This window comes from Pieris brassicae, chromosome 11, assembly GCF_905147105.1.
Source record: "Pieris brassicae chromosome 11, ilPieBrab1.1, whole genome shotgun sequence".
NCBI classification, from domain to species: domain Eukaryota; kingdom Metazoa; phylum Arthropoda; class Insecta; order Lepidoptera; family Pieridae; genus Pieris; species Pieris brassicae.
Window position 1 is genome coordinate 6,843,972 of NC_059675.1, and position 23,331 is coordinate 6,867,302.

Consider the following 23,331-nt stretch of genomic DNA (forward strand, 5'->3'; position numbering starts at 1 on the left):
TTTACTAACAAACTTCTATGATGAGTGGTTAAAAACGATTTTTTCTATCAACATGGTTTAATTATATTTGTTAAGTTTTTAATAAAATGCATGCATGAATTGCGTAAAACGCAACAATAAATTATAAATTCAATTCAATCAGTTTCTGTTAGTGAGATGTCAACGTTTTGCTCATTTAATAAACTGTCGTCGGCAGTTTATGTGAATCTGGGGACATAAATAACTTGCATAATGTGACAGATACATTTGTATTGACCGCATAAGAGTGTCTAACCGGCGACTCTCCGACATGAGGCCTTCAATGGTTATTGTTTATTTTATCACCCTCGCGATCATCGTAGGAGGCGAAATCAGGATTCGCGGTAAAGTAAGAAAAAGGCACAATGTACATCGGAGGCACAGGGCCATATTGCCGCCGTGCAATTTCAATGAAAGCCTTATCGAGGACGAATGGTCGTTGATGGAAGCGATAGGCCATTCGAAGTTTATTTTTACAGGCAAAGTTTTAAGTGTGAGAAAATACAGATCGGAACGCGACAGTCGTAAGAAGAGATCTAATCTATACACAATATATTTGCGGCGTATTTTAAAGGGGGACGATAGAGATTTTACGATATTTCTAAAGAAAGATGGATCGGGTAGTTTGAGCGGCTCTACATTGTTCGTGGAGCGGCCTCACGCAAGGGAGAATTGCGCGGCTGGACCAAGGCCGCGGCTATCTGCAATCTTTTTAAGTGCTGGGGTGTTTAAGGAAAACGAAAGAGGACCTGCGCCGCGTCTGGAGCTATTGACTGACCCCATACCACTGACACTTTATCATTTAGACAGGATCAATGCAGCTGTTAAAGGTAAGAACTTACTTTTTTAAAAGAACCTTGTTAAGAACAGTTTTTGTCTAATCTTGCCCTGGAATTAATGTCAAAGTTTTTAAATATGTTATAAAATATGATTCGCTGTCGTGTTTCGTTTATGTTTTTTATTATAAAATTTTGATTATATAACAGGTATATATCCAATTTTAATGAAATAAAATCTTAGCACACATAGTTTGATGTTACCGTTTTCACTAAATTACTCATCTGTCTTTTGTCATCACAGCGTAAACACAATTTGACAGAAAGACACTAGATAGTACTTTAGTTAAAAGAGTCCAATTAGACAGAGCATTTTCAATGAATCAGAGAGTAAATGATGTAAAAGAGATTCTTAATGTATTTAAAAAAAATATCTCAAACTCTGAATTCAATATTGTATAAAAGTATCTAATGAAAAGTTTCGTATTTAAAACAATAAATGTATGTTGATTAAAGCTATTAAGGTACCGATAAAATCTTACTTCAGTCACAAAGACGAAATAATATGTGCTCAATAGAATGAGGTTCGTGGAAATTACAATAATGTGTGGGTGCTGTATCCATAATGCTCAGTACAAGGGCATTGAGATGTGGTTTGATCGACATCTCGACAACTGTTCGTTAAGTTAATGGAGTGCGTTTGATGGGTTTGTGTTCAGCCGACAACTGTGTACCCGTGCGCAGTGCATCTGTTTGACTTTAGAGTCCATTAATAAATAAATCCCTAATACAAATATAATATTAAATAATAATCCAAGTAAAGTTAACGAAAATAAAGTGAACTTATAATTATTATTATTATTACTTTAAATTATGACAGTGTGTAGTTATGTTACATCTAATATTAACATAAAGCTGTAGTTAAAAAAGGTCGAGGGGCCACTTCTGTAGATTTTAAGCACTAGGAATTCAAAGTACCAAAATAATTTACCATTTTCATACAGCTAGGTAAAATAACCTCTGTTTTAGTATTAAGCCGATTTTCATGTAGTTTTATATATTAGATAACGTAGTTTTAAGCAACATAGTTTACGCCCAGGTTAATGATCAAAAAAAGCTTCAATATTATTATTATGGTATTTTATAATTCTATTTTGCCGCAGCCTCAACCAACTTAACAACATCAATAAAAAAATGTGATTTTTGTGAGATTTTTTTTATATTTTGCCCAACCCTTAAAAGGTTTAAGGCTTGAAAAAACACTGCCTAAATAAATAACATATTAAAATACACTTTTAAAAACATCCCTAAATTAAAATCAAAGTTAAAATGAAAACTAATCGAAAAAAGCTTTCACGAGGTCAAAATGCTGTGCGTTTTGATCACATTTTGATTCACATTTTGTGAATTGAGCTCACATTTTGATCTAAAAATCTGAAACGATCCAATTTAATCCACGAATAATGCGGCGAGATGAGTATCGAACCTCATCCTGCGGGACTACTCACCAGTATCAGCCGCATGCAAGGCTTTTGTGCGGGGATTACAAATGCTTTCTGACTTACGGAATATGCATTTCATAATATAGAGCGCTCATAAACAACACTGCAACTCGCAGCCCCTTGTGAATGTATTCTCTTTTATGAATAGTAAAGAAGACGTTTTATGCACGTTCTTATAGCAGCTAGTTTAAACACTTCCTTTAGCCGTCATTTATATAAATTGTATAAAGGATTAATCATTGCTATTTTAATTAGCAGCTCACGCGTAATTTATTAACGGCAGGGCATAGTTTACAATGTTTTGTTCATTGTTACTTAACGCAACTATAAATTGTATCTTCAGTATGGGAGGATAACTCTACCTGGACAGAGCTTAATAAACTACGGGAACAATATTGTCAATAAATCTGTCTTTGAGTAGTCCAGTCTACTGTTACGATCCATCGGTCTTTGTTGTCTATGTTCAGTTCTCTGTGGGTTAAGGTATTGCCAGTATTGCGATGCATATCGACGACGCTCTGCACGATCCGTGAGAACATTCATACACTAAAGGGCCACATGCGAAGAAGATATAATCATACTCATTACGTTTAAAGAAATATTTTAAATATCACGCGATGCAACTCAGCGCATCGTTTCAATAGCTTTTTTGTGTCTACAGGCATCGCATAAAGCACACATTGATATATGGATATTGTAAAGTTGTTTTATATCGAAAACTTCGATCAGAAGATAGAGAAAATAATGGGCGCGTTCATTTATCATTATGGAATTACACCTCACACGATGTCAATGTTGTAACTGCAAGGCTCATAGGTAGTTTTAATAATTTTAAATACCAACTATAATTATTTAAAGCACGTTAAACATTAGTTATTGTTAATTGAAGATCAATCTAAATCGATTATAAGAATAAATTAAGAATACTTTGAATGCCGTAAAATATTAAAGTGCGACGTTGAAGATTCGTCAAGAGAGCGACCGCCTCGACTTGCCCGCCCACGCACGTGCCACTTTCCAAATTCCTTGTGTAAGAGCTGCAATGGCCTTATACCTTGATATAGATATAGAAAACCCTATATATTATAATATTAATTTATAACTGACAATACCTGGAAATGAAATAGTAAGTTATAATAACATCAGCTTTTACATATTTTAAAATTTTAACTTGTTTAACCATGCAGTTAAATAAACATGTAAATGTTAAAGTTTGTTCTGCATTTTGTCTAAGCCAATACGATGGCGCTGTATGAATAGCGTGTAGTGCGGTAAAAGTAGTTATCCCGGGCGATACGGCGCGGGCCCGACTCAACTGCATGAATATTCAGGGCGCAGTAAGGCGGCGACTCGTTCGGCAATAACTGTTAACTTGGCCCATATTGTGCGCTCTGTATTATCTCCTATCCTCCGGCTATTGTGCCTCCGTTGACCCATGAAGCTGCTCTGTAGATAGCAATATTTTTCAGAAGAGAAATGTACGATATTAAATGAAACAAGCATGAATCGACTATACACTTTATGTGTTAATCTTGTAATGGTATTCAATGTCGCTCTCTCATGCGTTCTAACGTAGTCTCACGTTTGTTTACGATATTGAAGGTTGCATAGAATTGCGAGGCTTCCAGTACACGCGGAGGCCTGCGCTCGCGCACCCGTCTCGGTGGCGCCAAGCTTGCGCAACTTCGTGATCGCACCGTGAGCTTACGAGCCGTCTCGATAACTTATACACCATTAAAATGGATTTTTATTAGAATACAATCTGACAGCTACAGGCTCAACAGGGACACAAAAATGAATGTTCTCATGTTAATGTTATTATTGTGGTACAATTACAGTATTATTTACAGTCACATTACTGTCAAGGGTCTCGGGAATAAACGTAGTCTCATTCACGGTAGAAAACAGAAAAACATCTCCAAATGTGTTTTAAATGAGACGCTAACTAATGACTACGAGATTCTGTCCTCGGCGGTGTCTGAATCTAAATACATTTTCACAGCGCGCGTCCTGAGCGTCAGGAAGATTAAACGGGGTAGCAAGCCCCATGTGAGAGTAAACATATCCTACAAATTGTATATCAGATTGATAATGAAAGGAGATGTTCACGACCTGAAAAGTCACGTTTTTGTTGGAGACGAACGAACTTTGAATGGTGCGATTGTGTTCGTTGACTGGCTTCGGACGAATAAGTGCGCGTATAAGTTGTATAGGCATTCTTCAGGAATATTTTTGAGCGATGGATTTTACGAGAGCTACGGTCGTCGGACCCCGCGACTGCGGCTCTTATACGAGCCTCTTCCACTGTCTTTATATGATTTGGACAGAGTAAATGCCGCATTGAAAGGTAAATATTGCTTTGTGTTAAGTGTCATGTCACTTTGTGTATCTTTAGTAGGTGTATTCACGTTATAAATGCTTTATGCGTAATTTACAACGTGCGCTGTAACTACAACCTACGCTTATTTCTGTAGTATAATGGATAATGTTATAAAACTCGATATATAGGTGTTATCGATAAAATAGTGCAAGTGTATAATTATACTAAATAGCAATTTACAGTAAAACAACTTGAATAATATAGTTGACATTGAACTTTTGTATTTCATTGTTATGTTTACAACGAATGCGCTCAATAGTACATTAAGTCTGAACCAATGAGGATCAAGGATATTGTTACACGGCTAGGTTCTCATAGCATATATAATTAAAATATTATATATATATATTTCTATTACATAAAAAGGTATATTTTTTTCTTGATGTAAAGTACTTGAATTAAAGTTAATTAGCTTTAAGCAGATTAAATACATTCGGTATTGGTTTTGACAAGCAAAGCTAAACAGTATCAAATCAACTCGTCATTGTATACTGGCTTAGTGGGTGGATATTGGCCCTATACAACGTGCAATTTACTCCACCACTAACGATCCCATCATTATACCGCCCATTGTGTCTTTACGTAATAATACCTATTTGGTCGTAACTACAGTAATTTTAAGTAATGTTTATAATTTTTCGTGTAAAACTTAGCAACGTTATTTTGCAATATTCAAAAATAGGATACAAAATCAAATAAGAAAACTTTTATAACCTGACTATACACGTTATAAATTCCTTATATCGAGTATACGTTAAAACACAGATATTGAATGTTACATGTGATACTTAAATATTTGTACGAATGACTAGACTTTTTGATCGAGGCCAATCTCGGTTTCGAGTATGGATTGATTAAACATAAAAGATTTCGTTTGTACGCTCTGTTTGATCTATCTGCACCGGCGCTCCAGTGTTTTAAACCTACCCATTATATGGAGTTAATTAAATGTTAATAAACCCTCTTTAGACCAACTTTTATATTCTATCCTAATAGAAAATTTTGTCTATTAGTCAACCGTGAGGCCGTGGATGAAATACCGGCTGTAGATGTGTCGTTTTGTGCATAATATTAAATCACGGTGTCCCTGTAAGGTTGTAAAGCGATTCCAGATAATTCTATATACGAGAACGCTTAACAAAAAAACCGATCTAACCTTGAAAATGATAGGCTATTATTTATTTCTACACAGCTAGTTCCCAGATCTTTGCTATTTAAGTGCAAGACTTTTTCATTTTGTTATGACAGAATAAAATACTATGCGTCAATTTTAGAAATAGCCCTTTGAAAGTCAACGACATAAACTAGATTGCAATTTATAGCTTATAATAGTGGCTTCGTGTTAAATATTCTAGATAAAAACTAATTAGTCCCTTTAACTGGCTTTAACAAGTTGTTGATACACATTACGCGGTGGTTTAAATGCTGTCATTATGATATTCAATCTGTCTCCAAGCTTCGAGCTTATAGGAATTTAATTGCGTAGGTATAAAAGGAAAGTTTTCTGTTGTATTTAATTACTAGTTTTATTTTAAGAAAATTCTGGTCGAGAGGCATTAATTTAAGGAAAAATAATGGTTAACTGTTTCGATATTTAATATTACATATAAATCACTGCACTATTCATTAATGGATAAATGCACAACGAGAGTTACAATGGGGCTTAAATTTTTAAAGGACTTCCGAAATAAACAATTGTATACACAAAGACGGTATAGACCTTAATTTTGTACTGATGATGTTCTGCCCCTATCTTGAGTTAATTAGTAAATAAATAAATCGAATAAATCTATTCATTAATTAAATTACTTTAATAATTTGAAACATAATTTAAGTAATGAATTTGCACCAATAAAGTTTTTTTTCTGTCCGCAATTAGTAACCGCTCGTACGGTGAAGAAAAAAATCTTCAGGAATCGATATGCCTGAGACCTAAATCTTGATGGCGGGTGTTAGTCATAGAATGCCCAACTATTTGCTTATTAAGAAAAATAAGTTATCACGAAACAGGTACAGAAATCTGAAACCTAGAGTACCGCCCCTTTTTTTTAAAGAAACATTGTCTTTGATATTTTTTTTAGACTGCATTTAAGTAGTATTTACATTTATTTTGTTCAAAATAAAACTTCCATAACATAGATGCACCTTCACGTTCTACAGTGTCATTTCTTTTTCATTATTGATCAAAGCTTGCTCTGAGATTTTCCTTTTCTTTTATCCACTAGTAGTTGTTTTAACTGTCTCCTTAATATTTTACCGCTTGGATTCTTAGGGATTGAATCTACGAAGATAACGCCACCACGTAACTTCTTCCATGATGCTACCTATAAAGGGAGATTATAATGATGATACAATTAAAAGAATAAATTAAAAATATTTTAGTAGCAATGCTTAAAAAAGCTTCGACTTAAAGCAGAGTGTGTCGTGTGCAGTAAGAGAGTTGTAGAATGGAGTTTTCAGAAGGAAAATAAGATCATAAGCGAATAATAAATTAAAAGAGTCACAACTCAAATTGTAAACAAAGAACCATTCTAGGGCCAAAGACTATTCATGGAAAAACTTAAAAAATAGATAACAATGCTTTGCTTTAAGTGCACATGAGATTGAAATAAAACGTGTCATAAAATAAAATATATAATATACGGTGCTTAAACAAACTAGATGTTGAGAAACCATAGTTATTGCTTAATTTTATCTAATAATATTGTCTAAAAATAGTCAAGGAAATGATGTGTACACGTGGAGGACGTGGGAATTCATAAAAGTCAAAAACAAAATCACTTATCTCCTTATCTATCACTATTTCTATATCAACACTTCGTTGCAGAAATAAAAGGTTCGTTTAAATTAAAAGAGGGTAATTGGCGGCCTTATCACATTCGATCGCTCTATTCCAGGCAACTACTATCCACTATATCTCCTTATTACACTCTAATGAATAATCACAGGGAATATCGTTAACGATCGTCGTATCGTTATCGAAAACGTTAAAATTGGACCATAATTTAAAATATACCTTGTTATCAACAAACTCCAGTATTTCCGTATCTGTGATGAGTGAATTTTCTTTCTTCACAATAAACGCAGTGGGAAGCTCACCAGCTGAAGAGTCTGGTGCCCCAATAACCGCCGCATCTTTTATATCATCGTGTTTTAACAAAAGTGCTTCCAGCTCCGAAGGGGATACCTGAAAAAGATTATACTCCAATAGGGTTACGCCTCCAGAGTCTTGTGTGAATATGTTTTTGTCGTTTTCACTAAGAAGTTGGGTGATTCTCTTAATTTCAGGACACTAATCAATTCAAGTATTAATTTATCTGTGTTTCTGTGTTGTGAAATTTGTGTCAAAACACAACTTCAATCAGTGCTAACTTCACTACTACTACGCTACTGTTGACTTTAGTACTCTCCGGGATAAACCAACCTAACATGATATAAGGCTTTGCAAAAATTGAATTAAGAATATTGTCTTTATCAAGTTAGTTGCTTATTGAAACTTGTGAAATACAACATATAACTGATCAATTGACTGTGTTCGAAATAAACTGTTTTGACACCTGTTCGCAATAAATCGGTGTCAATCAAAGAAGGATGACAATTGTCGATTTGACTTTGACTCACGAACCGGATATGGTAGGTGGTGTCCCGGCGTAATGGAGCAAGAGAGTTAAAATTTAACCGTTGTCGCGTGCGCACTAAATATATACCGCATACCGATACACCCAGGCCCACGCATCTTTTTTGGCCCCTCGAGCCGTATATGTATCATATCTCTAGATCTACCTAGATCACTTTTGTCTAAAAATTGTTTCACAGTTAACGTTAGTAATAAATCTGTTTATGGTTGAATTTAATCGTATTGTTGATTTTCATTTCATTCATATATTCATATTGATCATATTATTTTGATATTTTTATATATAATTAATAATTTGCTTTTTGCGTAACAATGCGGATTAGGTAACACATAGGTGCTCAACAAAGCTTTTTTTAAATTGATCAGCCCACTACCGAATTTACCTAGGTAACACTGAAAATGCTTAGAAAATGAAAAACGGCTTCATGTAGGAAGTTGCCAATACTTTTATTGTTTATCGAAGACATCTTCGTTTCCTCCTCCATATCGTCACATTCGATGGAACCACTGAGAAAATATGCCATAGAAGACTATGGCATTTTCGAACGATGCCACCACATCATTAGGGCTCGTAAAGCGAATACCTCGAATTTTAGGTCAGGACTGTATGGCGGATGACTCATTATCTCGACAACTGTCATAGTCAAATATTCACCAGCAAAGGTCTTTCTGGTCGTCGGTTAAAGTATGCGGAATCCACCTGGTACAAAACATTGAGTCGTATCAATGACTAAGCTTGCCCGTATTTGCTGATAGGTCACTATCTTCCTCTATCATGCGTCGCACAGCACTGATATATCTTCAGTAGTCGCTGTTAAAGGACGTCCCTCACGCGGATCATCCATCCTACGTCCACGCTTAAACTTGTTAAACCAATTGTAAATAGTGGCACCAGATGGGGCTTCATTAAGAAATGCTAATCACAGCCTATCACAGCTTTGTTGTTGAGTAAGCCCACAACAAAAGTCATAACAAATCATTGACCGTAGAATTTTCTCGCGTTAGGTTTATTTTCACGTGTAACAAGAGTTTTAGATTTGCCGCCAATTACATTAGATTACCAAAGAGTTCTAAAATTGAAATTAAAAAAAAAACATTAGCAATGTTTCTAACTGGCCCGTTCTAAACATGTGTTACCCACGCATCAAGCTCTGGATAAGTAGTGTTTATTATGTTATATTCGCGAACAATTCAAATGGGAGGTACCTGAACTCCTAGGTGGTTTTTACAGACGCATTTTGGAAAATTCTGTTGCCAATTTTGAACCTTGGGAATGAATAAGGCACGACAATGTAAATGTTATGAAAGACGCTTGTGTATTTTAGAATTTGTACTACAACACAACACCGGCTAGAGATCTTCGATCGTACAGTGACATGACAATGTATATGTATATACAATAATAAAAAAAACTTTATCATTATAATCATTAGCTACTATCAACCACCATGAAGTTCTTATCGTACGATAAAGATTATCTTACCTGCCAAGCGTTATATTTTATCAATTCCTTAATTCTGTCAATAATGTAAAAATAACCTTCTTCGTCATAATAACCGATATCGCCTGTTCTATAAAACCCATCTGGGTATAAGTTGCTACTAGAGTTATTTCTTATGTAACCTTCGAACACAACTGGGCCTTTGATGCATATTTCACCTGGCTCTCTATACCCCAACACCTTACCAGTATCAGGATCAACTATCTGAAATGAGTACGTTAAGAAAATGCCAATGCTGGAATTGTTTTCATCTTTGTCGTTTATATCATTAAAACTTTATATATACTGTCTAAGTACAAAACATTAAAATAAATGTGTATAAATATACTTTTTAAATACTAATATTATAGGTGCTGTCTTATATTATGGTTATTGTTTTAAGAAATTCAAAATAATATTAATATAACTTAACAAAAAATATTTTAGGTATATTAAATATTTTAATTTAAGAAGTGCATTGATTCTTTAAGTGTGTATTATTTTACAAAATATTTTTAAAATATATTAACACACTTATTAAATTATTCCTTGATTTTTCCATTACTTGCCTATCTAGTCATTTAATAAAGAATGTACTGTGTGACAATATAATATTTATTTACATTAACATAATACAATCATAATGTGTTACATTAGTAAGCCGCTGTGGTGTATATAAATGTAACCATAGCAGTCTTGTTTAGGAACGCGACAATTATTACATTTATAACGTAATATTCTATCGTAACTGATTGATTAGTTAAAAACCACACTTTTTTGTTCTTTGTTAAGAAAATTTGTTACCTTTTGAATAATTCCCGGAACAACTTTTCCCACGCTTCCTTCCCTTGGATTTTCTTCTGTGTCATAAGTGACTGCACCTGTAGCTTCAGTCATACCATATCCTTGTAAAACACATTTTATCTGTGGAAATCTGTAAAAAACATTAGAAAGATTTTATATCAATTGCTAACAGAATTCTTACAAACTATAAATATTAGATTTAAAAAAGCAAGAGATATAAATGAAGGGGTTATTGTAAATTTTTAAACAATTGTAACTCTGCGCAACTTTGAGTAAGAGGAAAGGGATCTGTCCTATAATTTTGTCTTTGACACTACTTGTAGTTTGTCACTAGGCTAGTAGCGTAAAGTTTCGTATAATGTATATGTATTGTAAAATGCATGTATGTACCTCGTTTTTATTTGATTTATCACTTCCAAGTTCGTAGTTGCGCCTCCACTGCTGAGAACTTCTATCGAGCTAAGATCAAAGGTTTTAGCCAGTTCCGATTTACACAACATTACTAGAAGGGGTGGTGGTACTAGAATGAATCCTATCTGAAAACATTGAGATTAGTACATAGCTACATGGAACATCTACATATCGTATTAATATCAGAAATAGAAGCGGATTTTATATGAAACTGTATAAAACTCTTACTACTAGACTAAACTAAACTTAGAATCTGATGCCCTAACACTGAGTATACAATTGGTGCAAAAAATAATTTATTACTCACCTTGAATGTTTCAATTGTTTGTAGAAACTGCTTTTCGTTAAATCTCGTGAGAAAGACAGTGGTCTTGCCATGGATAATTGCGTTAAGCAGGGTAGCTATACCCATACATGTACACCAGGGAGATATAGATAGTGCAATGAGGTCTCGCTTACTTGGGCTATTAAAGTGGTTCAAAAAACGAACATTAAACATTTTAATTTTTTTTCTATTTAGAATAAATGTATGTATTGAAGTAAACGTTAAAACGTACGGTGGTTGATGTGCTGAGGTGATTAAATTAAGATTAGTAATCTTTGCGCCTTTCGCTGGTCCAGTTGTCCCAGATGAATATAATATCATACTCGTTAGAATTCTTCCTGAAATATAAAAGTAAGCCTCGTAAGTAGCTACTTATATTTACTATGAGCTACGTATAAGGTAACGAAATGTGAATAATAAGCCTTTGCAACGACTTCATATAGTAAAAAATTTAGTGGGCTTCTTTAGCTAAATTATTTTGGTCTAAAACATCAAGGATGAACAACAATAAATGAACAATATAAGCTTTCTTGTAACGATCACAGCCGTCCATGATATATCCTCTAAAGGTAGATAAATATTGGTTATTTTATATTTATGAACCAACCTCCAAGATGTACAGGTTTGTATAAATTTAAATCCACCTTGCACTTTACTAAATCCTTGAAGTACACTACATTTTGTGACCTCGATGACCCTCTGTCGTCGTACAAAATGTATTTTCTTATCATTTTATGCTTCTGCAGATTTTCATAGTGACTGTCGCATGCAGTTCCCGAGAGAAAAATATATTTTGGCTTAGATATGTTAATCGCGTGACTTAGCTCGCCTGAAAAAAATAAATTTCTTTAACAACTTACTATATTATATCAGAGTTCTTTATATTAAAATTTAATATTTGTACCTCGCCACTGAGCAGAGATTTAGACTGATATTTCGAAACCCGAATAATTATTCATTTTTATTTGATTTGACTGGTATTTTTTAAATGTCATTAAACATCTTTTTAGTTATATTTATTAATTTATATCCAAAACTAACCGACCATTTTCTACGGTCCATAATAACTTAAAGTTGATCCCGTAATTATACATTTTTAAGCATTGTTTGGATTTTGTTGAATTTTGTGCTAGAACTGGCAACACTGCTTTAATTTTATGTCGCGGCTCTTAATATTTACTAGATAACAACATAGTTTGTACTATATGCACAAACTTTGAAGTATGATTGTTTTATCATGCTACATATGTACGTATAATTTGTATTTACAATATTTATAACCTACAAAGTAATAATAAAAATTATTAAAAAGAAAATGAAAACAAATTTAAAAAGATAATATTGTTGTTTATGTATGTTATACAGAGAAATACATAATTTCTTAAAAGTAATAAAGATAGCAGTGAAAAATTATATTTGCGTATATTAACGCCAACAACTTATCATTTTTATTAAGTTCTAAGTCTTCCTTATTATATCATACTTGCATATACTTCCATTATTTTAAAATATGAAACCTGGGTTAGAGCATGAAAGTGATAGATGATGAAAATGTTCCATCTATTAAAACAGAACAGCCTCAGGCCTCAGATTCCGTTAATAGCCGTAAAGGTAATGTGCCTTGTACACACCATCAATTTTTGGGTCGATATCATGCCGGTTTTATCAAGATGTTTTCCTTTAACATATAAGCAAGTGCCGATACGAAAACATTAAATAAAAAATATAATTCTACGAGATAAAATAAATAAATCTACATTTTTTAAACGTATGTTCCACTTTTAAAGGTGTATTATGAAAGGCCGTTGTACAGAAATGCCAACACACAAATCAAATTATTGCTCACATACGCAGTATTGACTAGTTCACTTTTGGTCACAAGCTTTTTCCAGTTTTACAATAGTGCAATGGGCTTTTTGGAGTCTTGCCAAACGTATTGGATATGTACCATAAGGAAAAGAATTCATTCAAACCATCCCTTTTTATTTCACTTCTAACATCACTTTAGACACATCGTCAAATACGAGTATGGGTTACAAATATTTATAGTGAAAATTTAATTAAGTACCTCATTTGCGAGATTTCAATGTCAGAGAAGAGAAAAAAAATCCGGAGCTGAGCTGCGAACTGATCGATTTTATTATTGTGATAGATAAAATCGTGAAGATATTTATCAGGACAAACCTGAGACTCAAAAAAGTCGACTTCGTATGTCAGCAGCTAGATTCAGAAGGTATCTTGATCCAGTTGTCGAGAAGATTTATGCAGAATATCAAACAATGGAAAGTTGTGTGCCTTGAACAAAACTTGCTGAATCACCGATACTAATTCACCACCTTCAATCAATCATGACGGGTATAATCCGGGGTGTTTGTTGGTAGAAGAAGAAAAATTATGGCTGGACGGGTAGTGGAATGCTTCACGAGACTGACGGCTAACTTCCAGTGATGGAAAGGCTACAAAACCAGAGGAAGTGCCAGCCAGTGATGGATCACCTACATGCCTATTAAGAAAGAAAACAAAGAACAAAACAGACACAAATATTTGATACCAAGGCCCAGGTTTATAGCGCTAATGGTTTTAAAGATATACTAAATACTTACTTTCGCCATAGGAAGTATTAAAAAAAGTAACAGTTGCGCCAACGCAAAACACAGCACATGCTGTAAGTATAAACTCTATTCGGTTTTCACTAAAAACACCGACAACATCTCCAACATCCACTCCCAAATGAGTTAGAGAGTCAGCAGTGTTCACTACTCTTTGTGCAAACTCTCTGTATGTTATTTCCTCCCCTGTCACTCCATTAATCTATAAAAGATACGCTCAAAGTCAAGTTCATAATCAGTAGTGTACAAAAAAGTAGAACACGAAAGGAGTAATATTAGCATACATAAATCGCGTTGTAGTTATTAGTTAAAACAATGTTCTGCATATGATAAAAACATTGTTTACTTTAACATTCATACCCTGATAACATACGTCACAGTTTTTGATATTCTTAAGAAATTGAGTAGAATATTTTGTTTTGAAAGATTATTTTAATTTTTGTGTTGTTATTAATGTGGCCTTCACAGGGTTACCCATATCGGATTTAAATTTACAACATATTATCACAACAACTTCAATTTTTTTAAATATATTTAATTATAAATTGAATGCTAACTTTAATATTTTCTACGTGATTGATTTATTAAATTTATTTTAATAATAAAAAACAATTGCTTATTATGTAAAATACGTTGTACAATACAGGAATAACTCACCAGAACAATTTTTTCTCTATAATTTAAAATGTTTTCTACGATAAATGCACCAAAATTCATATGGTATGGTATATTAAAATCTTGTTTTCCGTAAAACACCCCATCTTTAAATTCATCACTAAAAATCATTTTAGAACACTTCCTCTTGCGGACGCAAAACGAAACTGTTATCTAAGCGATATTTATTAATATACCGTTTTTTAATGTACTCTACAAGCTATGACGTTCTACTGATTAATCCGGAACAGAATAGATAATAATATTATGTAAGCTTTGTCAAGGGCATCGCTGGTGCTCTGAAAGTTTTAATAACGATATCTATCAATATGTAATATAAACTCTGGTGTGTCGTAATCTTCGCATCGGAGCGTTCAAAACACAACATAGTATACGGGATTGCAATGGCTGTCGCGAATTAAAAATCGTTTTAAATGTAATATAATAAAGCGTTATTATATTACATTTAAAACGATTTTGTACCTGGTAGATATTATTTATTTGTTTTGCTTTGATCTTGCATGAACTTCAAACCTTATTTAAATGGGGATTTCTATATATAAATATGTGTAGGTGATAGATATTCATTACATAACTATATTTTTAAAGTATAAATTATCTATACTTGCGAAATGATATCTCTCTTCAATCATGTCTGAGCGTCGTCGTAAATAAGGAAGCATCTGGAGCAGACTATCTGTTTCCACCGGTTCTATCCGTTTCCTGGTTTCCTGTTTCTGGTTTCCATCTTAAGCTGTCAATTTTAAATTTCGTATTCAAAAAACGTGGCATATTTCCTTAGTGCAGAGTACAGTATTATTTCTTTTATCATCTTCCATGTTTGTTTATGATTGATACAAATAACAATTCTATCGACAATAGGTCTCATTAATAAAATATTTAAAAAAATGATCTACTAATATGTCTCAAGATAATATTATTTATTATAATATACGTTAGGTTTAGGGGTCGGGATGAACATTATGCTTGGAAAATAACCAATTTGGCGGTACGTCAGTCCTTTGCTTTGTCAACAGTGGGTTCGTGTTATATCAGCATCTAGGTGAGCTCGTAAGGTAAACGTAATTTGTTAGTACGCCTGTGTAGGACTGGCTCACCCACGCAATGTAGGGTTATTCTGCTAAGATCAGATCATACAAGATTAAAGTGATTATAAAAAAAAATTATTTTAGCGCAATGTTGAATATACGATTCAACTGCGATAATTTTGCTCTATTTCCATAATAAACCATATTAATTGTATGTAAAATTCACACCGCTCCTTATACTTGTTAACCTTTTAAGTTTTATCTTGTGAATAATATTACTTACGATATGCTCCAAATGCAAATTTAGAATTTAACATATCTTCTATCTTTATCTCACATTTCAAATTTGAGTAGCGCTCTTATAGATTATTTTTCTTTCGCTTAAATTAGATTTAACTTTAGTCTAAGTCTTGTGGGTTTTCTCATGACTTTTCTCAACAATAACATTTATATAGAGTTGTAAACCCCCTCTGTGTGTATTTCACATTCGAACTAATTCCAAGAGCCACAATTTGCTGTTCATAAATATTATTGCTGTTATGAAAACGCAATCATAATATTGTTATTCTAATCGCGGCTATTAAATCTTTTATACTTTAAGTCGTTTATAATACGAGTAATGATATCCCTGTTGGTCACCGTTTCACTCAAAAAAATTGATTAAGACAGCGTATATAATATTATAATATTGTGTGATATTACAGACCTATGGTGGACTTCATAATTCGAAAGAAATACACAATTAGCTTTATTTGTGCCTTTGATTTAGTTAACAGTTACCTACTGAGATTCAACAATTCATCTCCCAGGTGCCTTATCAAATCAAATCAAAGTATTCATATAACATTTAGTAAATAACGAGAAGACTGGTGACCTATTTACCTTCTAAGAAAAATATGTTTATTATGGAATATAAGATACACGTATCACTTATTCCACGTCATTAAATTTGTATCGGTAGACATCCCTACTCATTGGCAAAGAAGACAAAGGATGAAGGCCGAGAGAAAAAGCCGTCCTAAGAAACTCTCGGTACTCCTTTAAAATATCAAATCATCATAAATAGCAAGCAATAAGGTAGTCTTATCCAAACATGAATATAATAATTCCAGACGTTTATGCCACAAACTTGAATTTAAGCCAAAACTAAGCATTGCATTTAATAATAAACATAATATTATTTTGTAAGTTACTTCTTTATTTTTGTGGGTATATTTCTTGTACTAGATGTTATTTTACAATTGACCTATATATAGACTTGGTTTGAACTGTTTTTTACATTAAACTTCAAGATTTTCTTTTAAAAGATTTTTTAGTGTCTCTTTCAACTATATTTTTATTTGTTACAATTTGCTAAGTTGGACTCTTAAAGACAGGTCAAAATATAAATACCAGATGACAAACTACAGTTACAGATTTGACTACTTCTCATACTTGTTTCGGTAAAGATTTGGCAAAGAGCTATTGAGTGTCAAGTGAATAATAACTACTATTCGAACCTTCATTACTTTGTTTGGTTTACAATAAGCCATATTTAGCGTTAAAACACCCCGGTGTGACTACATAATTGTATGTGATTATTTGTCAGTTATATAACTGAGTAGCAGAAGTCTTATTCTCAGAATTCTGATGCAGACTAGGATACATGAGTCAACAACTCTAACTCGCATTGGGAAATCTTCGTATTATTATTATACGTGGGTAACACTGAAAATCTTTAGAACTGGCCAGTTAGAAACATTGCTAATGAAAACTTTTTTTGAAGTTCAATTTTAGAACACTTTGGTAACCTAATGTAGTTTATTGCATTCATTTGTCATTTGTTTTTGTGAATTGGCGGCAATTCTAAAACTCTTGTTACACGTGAAAATAAAATTAACGAGAGAAAATTTTTCCTCACTGATTTATTTTGCTTTTCGTTGTGGGCTTACCCAACAACAGAGCTATGATAGGCTGCGATAAGCATTTCTTAATGAAGCCCCATACCGTGCTGCTGTTTAGAATTGGTTCAACGAGTTTAAGCGTGGACATAGCAATCTCAATGATAATCCGGGTGAGGGACGTCCTTTACCAGCGACTACTGAAGATAACATCAGTGCTGTGTGCATCAGTCAGTGCGACGCATGACAGAGGAAGATAAGAGAGTGACCTAGCAGCAGATACGGGCAAGTCTAGGAATTGGTATGAGTCAGTTCAAAAAATATTACACGAACATTTAGACGTCAGGAAGCTTTGTAACAGATGGATTCCCCATACTTTAACCGACGACCAGAAATACCTGGTGTCGTCAAATGTTACATAAGTTCAACGGCGGTGACTCGAATGCTGTATTTGATATCGTCACAGGTGATGAAAGCTGGAACGAAATTGCTACGAACCCGAAACCAAAAGACAATCACTTCAGTGGGTGTTTCCTTTCGAGGATCGCCAAACTAAGGTAAAGAAAGGTAGAAGTCAAGGAAAAAAGATGATTCCCTCATCGGTGCGGTGAAAGCGTATGAAAATGCCATAGAAGAGAAGGAAGGAAGAATGGGCCCACTGCTTTTCTCAGTGGATCCATCGAATGCGACGATGTGTAGAGAGGAACGGAGATTACTTCGAAAAACAATAAGCCGTTTTGCATTTTCTAAACATTTTCTGTGTTACCTTATAGTGAAATAATAAAACAATACGATTTTATTGCAATACATTTTAAGAAATAATATTTACAATTAAAATCCTTTTGATACATGTATGTAAACTTTTTTGTTACGTTATATTTAGTATCGTTTAAGGATAAAAAGTCCCATATTTTACTAAATAAAATGACTCATTATAAGCTATTTCAATCATCTAAACCGATTAGTACGGTACTTTATAAGAATAAGTCTTCAGGTAAGCCCCGTTTACTTAAATGCAAAGCTCCCAGTTGAGTGGGTGGGTGTGACCGTGAGAAACAAACATGGAGTGTCGCACCCAGCCTCCTTTAATGTGGTCATAGAGTTCAATTATTAGTCAGCGTCGTAAAATATCGTTCTTAGAAAAGTACTCGAAGAACATAGTTAGAATGGGAATTCTTATGTAAAACTATTTCTGGCATTTTTGTCAAAGTATATGACTGTTCTTATTAAAAAATACTTATTATAGATACAGTCAAAATCTGTTATATCGACGTCGAAGGGACTACAAATATATGGTCGTAAAAACCGATATTCATAACAGCCGATGACGTTGTTTTTAAGAACCTAATACAATAGAATACAGCCGGGACCTTTGATTCTGGTCAATATAACCTGAATGTTGTCTGTTACATCACATTACAAAGTTTTGACTGTAATTATAAAGTGGCATCAAGGATGTATTCAAAAGACATATTTCACTGCAAGAAAAGAGCGCACCATTCCCTGAAAGGTCGGCAGCACACCCGTTAGCCTCCGGACTTGCGGGTGCGGCGGTTATCACCTGCTCGTATTCATTGTGTCCATTAAAAAATACTCCCTAATGAATAACCGACATTAGTATTACTATTAAAAAAATACTCTTGAATTTCAATAATAATGTATTGCAATTTAATGCATATTTGCGGAATGTCGAACTCGATTAGTGTTGATTATTTTATTAGGTATATCAATTTCCAGGAAGCATTATATTGCAACCTGAGTACATTATGTAAAAAAATTAAGCGCAATAAATATTTTATACTACAATCGCATTCCTCGATTATGTAAATAGCGTAATCATAAACTCATAAACGTCGTCTCATGTGAGAACGTTCGGTAAACAGTTTTGCAAAATATTATGAAACGAAATTCCTAACGCCTCAAATTACTTAGTCAATGAACAGTGGGTCATAAAAGATGCGACAGACATTCAAGTCTCTGTACTTGAAGAAAGCTTGCAATACTACCGCACTGGAAGTTACTTAACTTTCTCAATTGCATCCAATGAAACTTACAAAAGAGTTCAAACTTCTTTGATTGATATAAAACTTGAACTAGGGGCAACTAGTTACGAGTTTTCTGTTCTAAAATGTAAATGACAAAATGTGTTAAAGAAATAAAATTTGTTCTGAATTTAAATTGAACCCGAGCTGAACATGAGGCAGTGGAGTTTTGTGAAATACTTATTCGTCCCGCGGGTTGAGCTTTTTAAATTTTTAATGCAATGACTACAGCTCAAATCACCTACGTTAGGTTAATTTAAAATAATAAATTTGCTGCTTATCAGCTTAAAACAATACACAATTTCCATTAAAACTTTATTCTCCGAAGCCCACGCAGTAATCTTATTAATATTGCACAGACTATATAGAAAACCAACATGTTGTGGTTAATGGCTCTCATTTCTTAATCATAATATTATAAGTACGTAATAATTAAGTTTATCGTCGATATCTTAGATAATATTATTATTTTCTTATCAAACATATTAAAGAACCTCTTCAATAGCAAATCGGTTAACATTATTTAATTGATAGCATTATAAGAAAACGTATTCTCACAGATAAAACGGACAAGATTAATGAGCCTAACGTGCAAAACGTTTAAACCCATTTCCTACTGAAATCCGTTGAGTCAGTTCCATATATTAGTACTAGCGAACGTTTCTGGCACAAATTTTGATCATTAACCAAATTAGTTAGCTTTAAACCGTCTCGTAAAGCTGGCCGAATCCGTGCCGTTGCGAACGAATTGAATATATTACTCTACACCGTAAAATCTCCATGTGTGAATTGATACTGGTCTGCCCACTGGGTTTTGATGACAACAGAAGTCGTTATGCAGATTCCATTCGCCTATATCACCTAAACAGGAATAAAGTTAAATTAACTTTGGTTTTAATGTCATGTATTATGTGAAATCGCGGGACATTCGCGTTGCACTTGAGGATCGTTCACTTCAGCATATAATTTTGGCTCGTTCCTTATATTTTGTTTGACGCATTTTTATTGTTTTTATCTTAGTAATAATACTATCTTTAATTCCGATACATCCGATTGAAATATTTATAGCAATAAAGGTAGTAAAAACTGTCCCATTAATCTGCATTTGGTAAATCTCAGTTATCGTATCTACTTAAGAACTTTCATTCTCACTTTGAACTTTCCCTATTGTGAAAAAGTTGGTCCATCACGTATTTACTTTCAAGACTTCGATTTTTTATTATTATATAGGATCACCGTGTATGTGCAGTAAAGAGACATTGTAGATGTTAATTCTTTTGTTAAACTTACACTAATAAACGAATATTGATATAACAGTTGACCGGCTATTTTTCTTATAGCCCATTCCCAGAGCATTGGCTCTTCGATAGTAAAAACAAAGTAGGTAATCGTTGCTGGTCCCCGTGTGTGGCAAATATACTTAGTTTATTCAGTTTTTACAATTTCATTTATGGCAACATAATGCTTGTTACAAATTGTGAATTATGTGTGTTCTTATGTTCCTCTTTTTATGACTTTCATTTGGTTCTGAATCTTAAATTACTGTCTCTTGAAATTGGTGTCGAGTTTCTGTCAATGTCTTTTAGAATATAAAATTACTAATCTTAGAAAGCTTTTAACAGACTTTTAACCACTGTTCTGTGCCTAAGTTTGCAGACAAATCTTTGACTCCTAATCTAACGAAAGATAAATTCTAATAAATATATTTAGAATAAACATTGCATAGTAAATTAGGTAGCAAAGTGGGTTCAACGATTCACCTTTTCTTCAAATATAAGAGAGGGGTTAAGTGATCTGTCCGTTTCATTTAAATGGGTGCCCGCAGCACTCGAGTACACCGCTTGTATTCATAATATTTTATTATTATAACGCTTACCGTATTGTTACAATAACGTAGAGACTGTACCAAAGAATATAAGAATCAAATTTTCGGTACAAAGTTTAACAATGAGAACTTTATCTTTACAATCCTTCAATTAAGTATCAATTAAGCATTTCTCAATTAATATTCTGAAGCTTAATATGAAATAAATGTTCTTGAAAGCTTAACTAAAGACGCTGAAAAAAGAAGAAAAAATGTAATTTATTTCCTATCAAATGCTCAAATTTGGACCATTATTTAAGCAATTTTTGATAAAATTCGTCAATTATTGTGACTTAGTCAATAGTCATTTTTGGTACATGTGTCAGTTCTAATAAAAATATATCTTTACGTCTATATATAAATTAGACAAATATGAAAAGTTGTATTTCTCTTTGCATTCAATGTCCTGATTTACAATAGGTTAATCATAGACAGGAATCGCTATGGTAGTCTGCTATAGGATGCCTAAGATGAGCTGTTCATATAGCTGTGCCTCAATGGGTTTTTGTGAGTGCACTAGAAAGAAAACCGTAATTTAATCAATAAAATGAACTGGCACACCAACAAACGTAACGTACAACTTTAAATAAGTATGATAAAATGTAGTTAGTCCCTTATTAATAAAAGGATGTGCGGCAAGAGGTTTACAAAGTCGAGGTTGGCACTTGTCGACTAGTACTCACCGGCGCTCAGTGCTTACTCGTAGCGTCCGCATCTGACGAGATTGCTTAGCTTGACACTTCTGATTGAATTCACTCGGACCTCGGCCTGGAAAATTAACTCGACCAGATAACCGCCAATATATGTCAAGTGGTTACCGGGATAAATGAGGTACTGGAGCTTAAATATATTGTAGGATAGATATGGTTTTGATTTAATTTTTTCATATAACATTGTTTTTACTTCCTGAGTAATATGGAGTTTTGATAGCACGATTATGAGAGTAGTATATTAATCAGCAAGTAACGTAGTAAAGTTATTTTTTATTAATTCGTTAATTTGATTTCAAACAGAGTGAAATTATTAACTCAGGAGAAACGTATTAGGATAAAATGTAACCACTTGTTTTAGTAAATTTCTTTCATAAAAGCATTTTCGTTTCGCTGGAACATGCACCTGTGATTTCTAGGCAATTAAATAAATCAATTTGTGATCCCCAAGTCATACACCTTACGTGCTTTTTCCTTAGGTGTCCTTACCAACATACTAGGAGTAGGAACTAGATTAACTGGGGTGGGCGCGGCAAAACTATAGGGTGTTGCGGACAAAGACGTAAATAAATCGTCAGCATTACGAGTCATTAGTACGGACGTAAGCTTGACACCTCCAAAAGTGGAATTCTGCCGTCAAAGCCTTCATAGACCCAACTAAATTGGACTCTGTGACATTCTCTCTGATTGCCTGTAGATTTATTGTCAATGATTTTACACTCCTATGTCTCTTGGTCATTATTCAACGTATTGTACACGACACTTTTAGTATATAATGCAATATTCCATATGTTGGTAACATATTATATTAATTGGAATATTTTGCTGTAGCTACAAATAAAAAGGTTAAGAAAAAGATCTAATTAAGGCGAAACGAAGTTCGCCTGACGTGGGGACAGCTAATACAATATAATTTTAAAAATTACTTTGTACATTAACAATATCGAAGTAGACATGGAGACAAAATTGGCTGTGCCAAATATTAATCTGGAACTGTATAGGAAAAACACCTTTTGTATGGCAATCAAGGTTTACAATAATTTACCAAAACATAAAAAAAACTCTGACTAGAGTTTTAAAAAAAAGACTTCGAAGATACTAGATTTGGAATAAATGTACCTATTACTCAGTAAATGATTATTTACGTGAAAAATTATAATTAATATTAATTGTATGATTGTGTATGATAC

At 33.4% G+C, this 23,331-nt stretch overlaps 2 protein-coding genes across 3 annotated transcripts in view; one reads left to right on the plus strand and one right to left on the minus strand.

Annotated features, from left to right (window-relative positions):
* Nucleotides 1-3,998: 3,998 nt before the first annotated feature.
* LOC123716046 (agrin-like) overlaps nucleotides 3,999-23,331 on the plus strand; it is a 110,283-nt gene continuing 90,950 nt past the window's right edge. For both annotated transcript variants that reach the window (XM_045671541.1, XM_045671542.1), the window contains exon 1: nucleotides 3,999-4,643. In XM_045671541.1, the coding sequence (XP_045527497.1) occupies nucleotides 4,091-4,643 (553 nt within the window). In that variant the 5' untranslated portion in view covers nucleotides 3,999-4,090. The remainder of the gene's footprint in view (nucleotides 4,644-23,331) is intronic.
* On the minus strand, nucleotides 5,622-14,814 carry LOC123716047 (4-coumarate--CoA ligase 1-like). Its single transcript, XM_045671543.1, has 10 exons — nucleotides 14,600-14,814; nucleotides 13,937-14,144; nucleotides 11,941-12,162; nucleotides 11,566-11,671; nucleotides 11,316-11,472; nucleotides 10,988-11,133; nucleotides 10,598-10,727; nucleotides 9,797-10,018; nucleotides 7,693-7,863; nucleotides 5,622-7,000 (listed from the first exon to the last, which is right to left on the minus strand). Exons 1-10 carry the CDS (start codon nucleotides 14,726-14,728, stop codon nucleotides 6,860-6,862), a joined length of 1,632 nt encoding a protein of 543 aa, XP_045527499.1. The 5' UTR covers nucleotides 14,729-14,814; the 3' UTR covers nucleotides 5,622-6,859.